General features: G+C 41.1%; 1 protein-coding gene across 12 annotated transcripts in view; it reads left to right on the top strand.

The window, feature by feature from the left end:
- Positions 1 to 12546, top strand: part of BRSK2 (BR serine/threonine kinase 2) — a 304023-nt gene that overhangs the window by 247194 nt on the left and 44283 nt on the right. For 11 of the 12 annotated variants that reach the window (XM_063398200.1, XM_063398205.1, XM_063398204.1 and 8 more), the window contains exons 10-12: positions 3535 to 3699; positions 4436 to 4533; positions 9469 to 9619. In XM_063398200.1, the coding sequence (XP_063254270.1) occupies positions 3535 to 3699; positions 4436 to 4533; positions 9469 to 9619 (414 nt within the window). The remainder of the gene's footprint in view (positions 1 to 3534; positions 3700 to 4435; positions 4534 to 9468; positions 9620 to 12546) is intronic. The other variant, XM_063398199.1, reaches the window with a different exon arrangement.

Raw genomic sequence — 12546 nt, 5'->3', positions numbered from 1 at the left:
ATTTTAGTCAGTGAATAACCTTGCCACCTCCAAAACTCAACTACTTTCATCTGGTAATGTTTCACAACCTCTTTGCATTCATTTTGCCTGGAAGTACTTATGCTGACAGAGATGAAGGGGTTGTGGTATTTTATCCTATGGCTCTTTTACTCACATCTTAAATTTTTTTTCTTTATTTTATCTACTATTCTATGTAAAATCTTCATCCTTTGTCATATATAGGTTATTGACCTGAAAGTCGTACTCAGAACATTGAAGCGATTTCATTTAATTCTTCAAATAAATACTGAGGCTACTGTATAACTGAAGAAAATATTCAATTGCAGATTTAGGCAGGCAGAGAAAGAGGTCTTGAAAGTTGAAATCATGATTCACAGGCCTAAAAAAAGGAAGAAAGAAACCAAAGTGAAACCTTTCGTCAGCAACCTCCAGTTCTTGCTCTCCCACCCAAATTAATTCAGTGAGGTTTCTCGAGTCTTTTTAATTGAAATCATTTATTTTTAACTCAAATCCCAGTTATCATAAACCAGAAAATAAACAGCAGTTATTTTTACATTTTTTAGTAAAGTAAGAGGGCAAATAAAATAAATAAAATTACCTATTATGGTATGTACGCACTCCTGTAACACTGATTGTTGCCTTAATTGTGAGGGTACCACACTTACTAAAACAAGGAAAAGAATAACTGTACTGGTTCTGCTTTGCATTGCACTGATGCAAATGGGCATCTCGGTGAGATTCATGAGAGAACTTCATGGAGAGAATGAAAAAGTCCACCGTGATCAGGAATCACAGCCATTGTATCCACTGATCCTCACAAAAGAGGGTGGGTTTTAAAGCAGCAATTACATTCATGTAGGTCTTTAAAAAAATATATGTGATTTGCAGTAGTCACTGTGTGACATTGTTTGATGTCTGTGTGGGCTGCAATGCAACAAATTTGTCACTCTGCTAGACTGAGAATGGAACAGGCATTGCAGTCATGCCAATCACAGCCCAGACCCAGTGATTTTCGTTTCCTGAAGCTCTGAATTGCGCTGCCAAATGACGAGACGCCTCTTTGCAGATTTCACTTGTACCTGATGAGGAGGTGTGAAAATTCCTGACTGTGTCTGAGGCTGACCAGGTGCAGGGCATAAGGAAATGCCACTCTGGAGTGCACGGAGGATGGCAAGCTGTGCTCTCTAGAAATGGCTCCTGTGCTGATGGATACAAAAGAAACTTGTAGATTCTATTCAGACTAGCGCAACTAGTGGGAAACCCAGGTTTCCTGGAAGTTTTCAAAGACAATAATTATTTTTTAGTCTCTTTAAATTACCTTAAGGACAGCTGCTTGTAGCACAAATGATTAATTAAGCTAATACTTTTCAGAAGTGAATTGTAGATCATTAAAAAGTAAAAACACTCAGCTGCTGTTCAAAGGTCTGTCTTGCAAGAATTTATCTTAATGTTAAGGTCATCACTGGATTAATAGTGCAAGATTATGAACTAATCATTGCTTATTGCCTTCTGAAAGCTAGATCTTGATCCTAAGAGGTAGCAGTAGTGACCCTCTTAGAAGGAATAAGATGTTTCTTTAGTTGAACAAGGATTTTTGAGTTTAACCCTTAGATTCAGGACCATGGTAGCATTGCAGAAGATACAGACACCTTTGCAAGACTCAAAGCGGGCATCAGAATCTGTGTTTTAGTGGTTTGACACACAAGAACAGATTCTACATCCTCTGTGTGTACTTCCAGTCCCTTAAATTGAATAAAACTGAACAGGGTGTGTGTGAGTGCTCCTTGTAAGAGCACTGGGATCTGACCCACGTTGTCATGACCCGTGTATCGAACACCAGAGTCTGACTGCATGACATGTATCCAGGTAGGGCTGAGCACATTTTCACTGCTTCAAAAGAAGATAAAATTACTATTTTTGAGGAGTCTTTTCGCAAGTGATGTCCCACACACAGAGCAGATGTCTCACAACTGCATTTCAGTTTGCTTAAAAATGAATTGCAAATAGCACCCAGCAATCTCCTGTGATTGTCCCAGCATGTGACTCTCCTGTCCTGAGTACACTGACTTACTATTTCCTTCTTACCTTGGGGGAGATAATCTGCATTGACTCTTTTTAAGGTGCATTAGCTCTCTTTTTGGTACACTGGCAGAGACCTTGGGCTCATGTATATGAACCTACCACAGTTGATTTCTAACTTACACAAGAAAAACTGAGGACATTTGGACTGGAACTCCTTTTTCTGTGTAGATGCTTGGACAGCTTACATTGAGTCCGGAACATTTTAAACTGTGTGAGTAACTGCACAAGTTGTGGCTGCCTTATTTCTTCCAGCGTCAAAAGGAGCTCCATAAACAGCAAATGGTGACAGGTGACATCTGGTGCAGTTTAAATATTCCTGATTCCTGTTGCCCATCCTGGGAGCCTAGACCCAACAGTCACACATTCGCACCACGTGAAAGAGAGGGAGGACCTCACTCACGGAGCAGGAAAACTTCAGCAGCACACAAAGCAGCCACTGAGAAATAGCAGAGGTTGACAGTAGACACGTTCTTCAACCAAAACACCAACACTACCACCAAACCCACCTCTTTGGGTGGATAGAGTTTACATGAATTGCTCACAGCCTACCAAAATAAAATCAAAGGATATTCAGGATGTCTGCAATATATATCATTAGTTATTTAGAAATACCCTGACACCTTGACCTGTTTCTTACAGTCAGGGCCTTTAATTGCAACGAATAATCAATATTTCCTGAGCCTAGTGAATGGGATGAGATAATTGTGCAGAAAGCCTGTGTTAACTACATTTGAAAGACTAATGTGTTCTACTGCTAATAGTGTGTTCTGAGGTCTGCCACTGACCTCGGGCATTGCACTTGAGCCAAAATTTTCAAATTTGCATGTGTTAAGAGAAGCAGAGATTGCCATGTTTGGGTGTGTAATTAAGCAGTGTGGTTTTCCCCCAGAACCCTTCAAAGTGTCAAGTGGGAGCCTGAGCACTGAGGTCTCTTAATCACATTGGAAGCGTTAACGAAAGAAACTGCTGCAGAGCCTGTTGTAATCAGAACTGGTGAAAAATACTGATAGTTTGTTCAGAGCTCCTTCTTTGAAAGGGAATCATTCAGCTTGCACTTTTCAGCCTTGTAGTCTGAGGTCTGGCCAGCTGGTGAGACAACATCTCCAAAAACATGTAGTGTTTTATAAATGTTTGGCATTAGGATGCTGAACAGCTGCTTCTGTTGCAAAGGCACTGGTAAGTGAAGTTCCTATTACCTTGCTGACTCAACACAGACATTTCTCACTAAAGACCCAAATCCGCAATCTGCTGGTCAGTCTTAGCCATTGTGACAGTTTCTTATGAGAATCATATCTGTCTGGTTGGAAGCTCTGGTCTCTCAGTGGGAATTTAGCAAGCTATTTCCATCTGTTGCTGCAGGCTGTGTTTCCGAGTATGGGTTCATTTGTGACTCATGTTTCTTTTCTCTCCTTTCCCTCCCCCTTTCTCTCCCTCATCTTCTTTCCTCTGCAGAGGGGGTAAGAATGAGCCAGAACCAGAGCAACCAATCCCTCGAAAGGTGCAGATTCGTTCTCTCCCTTCCTTGGAGGATATTGATCCAGACGTGTTAGATAGCATGCACTCGTTAGGCTGCTTCCGTGACCGAAATAAACTCTTACAGGACTTGTTGTCGGAAGAGTAAGCACTTGCTCAGTCTTCATATCAGTTGGGTGTCCAGGGGCTGGGATGCTTATGAACCTGGGGAGAGGTAGAGAGCACTTTAACCAATGTCTCTCTCTCTGAGTGACTGGTAAGAACTTCTCACCCTCTGGCTGCTCATTTGCTAGTGAAGTGCTGGGAGCAAGCACTGAGCCTTTCTTGCTCCGTGGGTCAGAAGCTCACAGCCTGACCAGCAATGGAGGCACTGGGCTATTTCTTCCCTAGCTGCCAGGCCAGGTCACTTCATTGAAACACGGGCTGCACAGTCCAGATGGGGAGGTATGATTGCTGATATGTGTGTTGGATATGCCTTTGTTGCCAAATCTTTATTTATTCCAAGCCTGTGCCTAAGAGCTGGTGTATCTCCTGAGGTGTTAAGAGGGACACGTAGTAGAAAGAGCACTTAGAAGTTCAGGAGACCTGTCTGGCTGCCACTATTGGTTTGGACTTCCTGGGGACACATAACCTCTACTGTCCTGTGCCTCTGTTCTGTGTGTGTAACATGGGGATCTTATTTCCTTTCCTCACTAGCTGCTTGTTGGAGACAGCAAGGCTTTCAAAAACTTTGTGGGTCGTGTATCTAGCTGTCATGTACATGACCACTTCCAACTCATTTAGAATAACTGTGACTGTTTATTTGATGAGAAAGTTTATTGTACATGTTGACCTTTTTTTCTTTTCAAATCTAAAGGTTCTTTTCTTTCTTTTTTTTCAGAGAAAATCAAGAAAAAATGATTTATTTTCTTCTGCTTGACCGGAAGGAGAGGTATCCTAGTCATGAAGATGAGGATCTTCCCCCTAGAAATGAAATAGGTACTGCAAATATGACCTCAGTCACCATGAACCCATCTGAATTTGTTTCTCTTTACCTTTTCTTTTTTAAATTCTAAATTTACTTTAATTTAAACCCAAACCCTAGCATCACTGTTACCTTTCCAGTGAAACAGTGTACACAGCACTGGTGAGAATCCTCAGCCTGGGGCAGGCAGGTCTATTCCATGGTTTAACTAGAAGGCTTCATCTTTTGAGACATGTCTGTCTCACAGTGCAGAAATAGGTCTTGAATGGGATCTTAAAAAATGTGCTGTGAACCTACAGGCTGGCTCTATGCAGGCAGATGAGTTTTAGCAGCAGTATAATCTAGTGGCAGAATTTTCTAGTTACACCTCTCCTTGCAGTGTGCAGGAAGGCTGCTCATGGACTTCAGTTAGTAAGAAGCTGTGTGGCTGCATCCCTCTGCAGTTATATATGGGCACATTTTCTTCTCTGTAAGTGAATACATGCACTGCTGAAAGTATGAATCATATAACTTAGATGTTTTATAGTATATAAATCAAATTCTGATTTTTTAGACTTAGATTTTAAAAGCTTAATGCACGGTAAGATTATATATCTTATAAAGCTCTTGTGATACCACTTTATTCCTATTTATTCATTGACTTTTTAGAATGCTCCTGATCACCACTAATCCAGACAACAGGAAAACTGCTCCCCAAGGAGCTAACTATATAAGTAACTCTTGATGTGCAGACAAGTTTAATAAAGGATTAGTCACTTCTAGCAATGATCTGAAACAGAATTTTGCATAGACGTGTGGAGATTCTCAGGTATTGTACTTTGGCACTTTGAAGACTAGAAGCAAAGTGCACTGTATTTTCAGTGGAAGGCCTGGAATCTCACAAGCTTTCAGGGCAGTGCTGTATTGCACTGCATTTGTTAATGCTTCATTGAATTATTAACCTATCCAAGTTCCAGGCTCCAGGCCCTAAAGTTTGGCAGGGAAATCTCTTCTGTGGGAGAAGAGAAGAAAATTCTTAGTTAACACAGCAATTTTTAAACTCCTACCTGGACGGAGCTACAGAGAGCATGTTAGCAGGGATCCTGATGAAGATGGGTAGGTGTCCCAGCTGCAGGTCCTGTGGTCAACAGCTCCTTGCTCAGTCTGGTTTGTCATCTAGCACTCTGCTAATCAGCTTTTGTCAAACAGATTATCCTGCCAAGTAAGGACAGCATCATCTTGTTTTAGAAATGCTTTTGTCATAAGAAAAGAAACAAGGTGACTCTAGAATCTTCAAACCAAGCATGTGAGTGGATATGTAGCTATGCCCTAAATGCATCGTATGTCTCTTCCACGTGCCAAAATATTGTCATGTTTTGAACTGAAATATTATGGTCCACTCTTGTATTTTTTTAAGAGGGAAACACTGACTGTGTCTGTGTGCCTACCCTGCATATTTGAGCATTATTCTTTGAGTGTTTGTATGTTGTATTTTCTCTTCCACAGGGGGTTTCCACATCCTCTGTTCCCAGCGGTATCTCTGAGAACATGGGGCAAGGTTTAATTAGGAGCAGTCATGTGTCTGATGAATATCTCATCATTAGCCATTAGCAATGGCCTTGCACAAAGAAAGAAGAAGTAACAGTTTAATAATAGCAGTTTGAAGAAACCATGTTCATGAGAGTTGTACATTGTCTGAGCTCTTGCTAAAAAAAAAAAAAGCATCTGAGGGTATTTTGCTTTTTCATCTTTGTTGACATATTAAGTCTCAGAAAGGATAGATGCAGCTAATATGGCCAGGTACAGCTTGCCTTCTCTTCTAGTGTCCCTTTGTCTGTTTCAGCTGTATGAAGTTTCTTCCAAGGGCCAAGGAAGGGCCACTTCTAACATTTTTCACATGCAGCTCCATTTTCTTTACTTGAAAACATGGGAATGAGAAACTTCTGAGTAAAAGGACTGAATGTCAACTAATGTCTCCTTGAGAAAAAGGATTTTGTGGGATGAAGTTTCTTAATAAACCAGAGAACAAAAGGTTGGGCCAGAACCAATATAGAGGATAGAGATGCCTTATCCAAACTCAGAAGGTGAATCTTTGTTTCCCACCTTCTGTGAGAAGGCAGATTTATAATTGGATCATTACCTATATGATTCTGTCTTCTTATGTAAAAATCCTTAGGAAAGGCTTTGCTTTTCTGGTGTGAAATAAAAGGAAAATGCATCCTTAGTACTGTCTCTGTCACTGGACTACATCTTTTTTTCACCATGTCCAGAGGGTCAATGAAGAGAAGGGCAGATACTGGAGATTTTCCCATTTTTAATTCCTGGCCTTCTGTAAAATCTTCTACAGCTTTTGTAAGACACCACTTTAGTCATTATGGCAGGGTGCATGTGGAGTTGACAAATCCTTTAGTGTCTTTAGACTTGACAGTGGTGGTGCCCTGTCATTTCTTAATCAGACCCTTCTAAAAAGTACGTACAATACTTGGTACTCTCGGCCATGTGTAGTGTAAGATTGTAGCCAATTTTAAAAGGGCATCAAATACCTTTATTAGAAGCTCAACAACATTAATGCAAGCTTTGGATGTATTTTCCATCCAACTTTTGTTAATTGCTGTGTCTGAATTCATAGGCATGTTTCACCACCTTCTCTTTTTGCTTATTCTCTGTCTTTAATAGCTTAAAATATAGATTAGAAATCAATGTCTTCCAGCATCTTAAGCAGCAAGGACTGATATAAAAGAATCATTTAGCTTGTTAGCAATATCCTTCTCCTCCTCAATTGTTCTGTTGATTCCCTCAGGGCCCCTCTGGCTAATGTCCTTCTCTCAGGTTTTCTCTTTCTGATGGCTGTACAAAAGACTGTCCTTCAAGTTTTTAGCTAATTCGTCTTCAGATTTCTTCTTTGCTGTCTTTTAAAGTCCAGCTTTTAAAAAAATGGTCTGTCCCTTTTGTAAATGTCACTCAGCTGAATTTCCATTTCTGTTTTGAACATGCATGGATCAAAATGACTTTTAAAACACCTCTTCATAAAATATTTTGTCTTTTTCTATCTTTCTCGTTTAGTTTCTATTGTTTGAGCTTATTCATCACCATTCTTTTATTTGATGCTTTCTTCATCTTCCTTGGTCCTTTCTTTTAAGCTGCACTATTTTACCTTTCTTTTTTGTCTGATGTCCTGCTACAAAACTTGTATTCATTTTGTGTTATATATACACTCCGGACATCATTGTTATGTGTGTTACTGTGCTGTAGAAACACTCCTGAACTACCAATGGTTCTGTTGCATGAATTCTGTCCCATATTTTGAACTTGCTTGAAGAAGCAGGAGTTTGAAATACCTAAACCTTGTCCCAGCTTACACGTATGCAGGTGAAGTCACACAGTATCAATGCTTTATTTGGTTTATCTCCCTTTGGTTTTCTGTCAGCTTTATGCACTCTTTTTTTTTTCTTATCTGGAGCTCATTGCCTATACCATTTTCTGCTATCTTCTTATTACTGGATAGAGTTTGAAATGGAGTGAGATACAACTGCACTTTTTTTCTAATTAATTTTTAAGTGGAGCATTATTACTGCTAACATAAAGAATACTTGGATTATACTGTAATGGGGTCAGTTGTTATCACTAATCCATTTGCATTGAACCATCTTTGCTTATGCTCATTGTTTCAAGGATAAGCTCTGCCTCAAAGAGATCTTGTTCTAAAAAACATGATGTTCAAGAGAGAAGAAATGAGTACATGGTGATGTGAGGAGGGCAGGATAATAAAGAGCAGGTAGTAGAGGTAGAATTGTCAAGTATGGTATTTCTGGTTTTGTACAGGAATCCTGGCAGAAGAAGAAACCTTAAGGAATGGGCACTGTGGGCTTCTTTCTAACAGCAGGGGTGAAGGATGCTTTCTATTACAAGTGGTCACTCTTCACTAAAATAAAAAATGTGTCTTTAAATAGAGGCAGGGAACTGAAATAGCCCAGCTAAAGGAAAGAAAATCCTTTTGTATTTTTTTCTGCCTTTCTCCTTTATAATGTTTTGATGCCATGAGAGGTGTTAGCAATAGAACATCTCAGCAGGTCTGTATTTGGTTCCCTGCTTCACCATGAAGGTGTGGATGGTTTGTTAAGTCACCTTCTGCGATGCATTTTGGTATCTAAAGACTCTTTTCAGAACAATTTAAGTGCTCCTCAGAACCTCAGTAAATGTTTGTCAACATCTTCAGGAATGAATTGCTTTTAAATATCTCACTCATATCTCAGTTTTCACTCTGCAAAGCTAAAGTAGCAGTTTGATACCTCATAGAATTGTTACACAATAAAAAGTGTAAAGCATTTCATTTACTATAATAGTAAAAGCTGTGTGGTGTGGCTCTTGTTGAAGATAGACAAGCATGTTTAATTTGTAATGCTTCTGAAGGAGTAAAAATGTAAATCAGCAAGAAAAACCTGAAACCTAATCTTAAAGATGCAAAAAGATGGTATGTTTTCAGAGCAGAATGCAATTCTGGGTTTAAAGTGTACTCATGTCCCTGTGTCACATTTAATCTGGCTGGCAGGGCTGTGGAAGGCGAGCTCTAACAACCTGAGTACATACACAGGATCCCTAGATGGCTCATGCTCTGCCTAACAGCTTGTGCTATAGTCCACGCTGTCACCTTGTATCATGCTGTTATTACTGTTATCAGCTTTGCAAGCTAATTTCTGCAGGCTGTGGTATAGTTGTACCTCTGTTTTACAGTGCTCATAATACCTTCAGGGCAGTGGCAAGGCTCCTTCTCTCTGCAGGTGGATTGCAAGCTATGTCCTAATGCTTGCAAGCTTGGAGGAAGGGAGAGACCGCAAATATTCACCTCCATCATGAAGAGATGTGTCTTTGCAGGAGAGGTGTGAGAGTGAAATTGTTGAGAGAGGATTTAGCCAACCTGCATGAGTTAAGTCACAAGGAAATGCAGCTGACAGCGTTTTCTTTCCGTGCAGATCCCCCCAGGAAGCGTGTGGACTCCCCGATGCTGAACAGGCACGGGAAGCGGCGGCCGGAGAGGAAGTCCATGGAGGTTCTCAGTGTGACAGATGGCGGATCCCCAGTTCCTGCTCGCAGAGCTATTGAAATGGCACAACATGGGCAGAGGTGGGTCCCTGCTTCACCCAGGAGCCCTGCCTGCCTGGGTCTGCTCGCCTCTTTTGTGTTATACATGCACAGGAGCTCTGGGGCCTTTCTGTTTGCACCAGGACTCATTACAACTTCCAGTCACGTTTGCAACTTGATCTGGCATACAGCAGTGCTTGTGCACATGGGACCAGAAGTCCTGCCAGGGACTTAAGGGTTCTGTTTGCTTGCAGCTATTCCTCAGGAAGCCACCATGTCCTCTGGGCAAGACTCATCTCACCTCTGTTTAATTGTTGAGGGCATGGGCATGCACTCTAAGCTTGCAATACAGGCTGACTGGGCAATGGGGACACATGAGGGCTTTGGTAGGTCTCAGACACATGTGTCCTGTCAAACAGGATAAATTACCTTCTGTTAGTTCTTCTCGGACTCCAGAGCCTACAACAGGAATCAAGGTGACTACCTTGAATTAGGTTCGTAACTTTTGGGCACCTGAAGTTAAATGAACACCACCATGCTCCATGTCATCAAAACTACTTCAATCTGAAAAGCCCTGTCCAGGCATCTGTAGATGCCTCCAAAATGTGCTGTCGGAGCCAGCACGCATCTGAAAAGGTACATAAATCACCACATGCTTGTAAAGCAATGGAATATATATATAATTTACCTCTTTTCTATCAAAGAGTCTGTCTTGTGGAGAAACAGCAGAGGAAAATAGTGTCTCCTCAAGGCAAGTTCTGGGAGAGTAAGTGAACTGTGGAAATGCACTTATGTGAACCATGGAAGCTGCTTCCTCACTCCCTATGACTAGCCTAAGGGAAGCACATGCATCTGGTTTCACACTGGCATTAATCAATCAATATAAAAAAACACTTCCCATATATAAATGATGATGATGATGCTGATGCTGTAACTTCTGTTTCTGTTTTGACATATTTTTTTATTTGTTCAGCTCTTAAGATCTGTTTTTAAAAAAGCCTGCTGTGCCGAGAAACTCCCTTTGCTGACTGAAAAGTGGGAGAAGAACATGAAAAAGTTTCATAGATATTCCAGAGGCCCCTAGAATTGCTGGAAACTTTTTCTGGCAATTGTTACAGTTCTATCTGCAGTGAAGAAAGAATGGTGATTTCCAGAATCTGCTAGGACTTATTTCAGACTGGATATGTGGCCTTGAGACTGCCATAAAGATATCTTGACATATTGTAGGTTGGAAACCTGTCTCAAATATGTGATTTGGTGTGAGGTGTGGGTGAAGGAAGTGTTCAGTGCTCAGTGTTCCTAACAGGCCTCAAAGGAGTAAGGATGAGCACAACACTCACGCCTTGTTCCACCTGCAATGTGTGCTCTGCTGCTGGGAGATGCATGGGACGTGAGGCTCCCAGAGCCAGGCAGAGGCAAATCACTTTCCCCCACCCCAAGGCTCTTTCACAGGGAGTGTCCAACTGGATGGAACAAACAGGTGTTCAATTGATCACAGCATTTTCTGAGAGCTGAAACCTTTTCTTCCAGCTCTGAATTTTGAGTTTGGATTCAGAAGCCTGAAGAGACAAAGCTGTGTCTTGCTATCCAAAGTATTTCTTTTGCTTTTAAATATCTCACTTGGTTCTGCACATGGGGAAACAGTTGAAGTCAAAAGGTCTGGGATAAGTTCAGAGCAGAAATACATCGAGGTTACATATCAGCAAAGAAGGGCTTTGACTTAAGGAGGAAGCAAAACCTACAGGCACAAAAGAGATATGGGACAATGCATACCACAAGTGAGGAACAGACATAAAAATGTGATTAAGGGTGGAGAAAGGGATGTAATAACACCATGATTGATGATGGTGGGCACGGTAGTGCTTGTTTTCGAAGGGGTTAAAGGGGAGATGTTATTTTACTCCACGTGTGAGCTTCCATAATTCATCCCATCCACATCTAGAGATGACAACGGCCCATTTTGTGTTGCTGGCAGCACAGTCATTTATAACATGAGCTGGCTTCATTAACGAGCCCCACTGCATGGGGAGTGTCTGGGGACGATGCATGGCTGATGGGGCACCATCTGTCAGAACAGTCAGTAACAAAGTGACAAGTGCCTTCCACCACGAATGGGGATTTTTAATGGCTAGTTGCATATAATATTCCGTGAAATGACCCACTGACAGTGGATTTTACAGCAGTAGGGTTTAAATCCCCAAGGTGGATGCTTTTTTAAGAATTACTTTTTTTTTTGCTCTCAAGAGATGACTATTCACTGCTTTTATCCTACAATGCTAGGAAGATTGACCATGGAATCAGGCCTCCTGTTTAGACAGAGATGACTTGTGTAAACATCTGGAGACACAGTGCCATTGCTTCTTCCTTGAGCTGGCAAAGATACACTTCCAACCACTGGGCAAAACACACCCGAGTGCCTTGTGATTTATTCCATTGTCCTCTTTCCCAGTAGTAAACAGATGTTTGCTTGCATAAAGAGGATTTACGTTGCAACCTAGGGTTTACATGTCTGTTTTATTTTATATTTTTTATTTTGAATTTGGAAACCATGTGAGGGCCCTACAAGTGTCTGGTTTTGGCTTGTTTAGGGCATATCTTTCAATGAAATTTAAAACCTGGCAGCCTCCAGCCCTACAGGCTGAGAAAGTATTAAGTGAAAAATATACTCCTTCAGTGAGCTGGTTTTAAATAATGGACAAGGGACAAAAGCTGCTTGTGGAGCTTACAGGCTCCTTGAAATGCTTGTGCCAACCTCTCCAGGTGCTCTCCAACGGATCTTTGTAAATGGCAAAGTTGGTATGCACAAACTTTAGCCCCTCTAAAACTGGTGACTAAGTTTTGTTTATTATTGGGTTTCCCTGCTAGTTGTCAACTAAATGGGTCCATAATTATATCTTAATTACTTCTGCTGTTCTCATATCCCCACCTCTCAGACTATCTGGTATTTCATTGAAATGTCAAAAGAAAGG

This window comes from Prinia subflava, chromosome 5, assembly GCF_021018805.1.
Source record: "Prinia subflava isolate CZ2003 ecotype Zambia chromosome 5, Cam_Psub_1.2, whole genome shotgun sequence".
Taxonomy (NCBI): domain Eukaryota; kingdom Metazoa; phylum Chordata; class Aves; order Passeriformes; family Cisticolidae; genus Prinia; species Prinia subflava.
The sequence above is the reverse complement of the archived record's forward strand: the minus strand, read 5'-3'. Positions and strand labels throughout refer to the sequence as shown.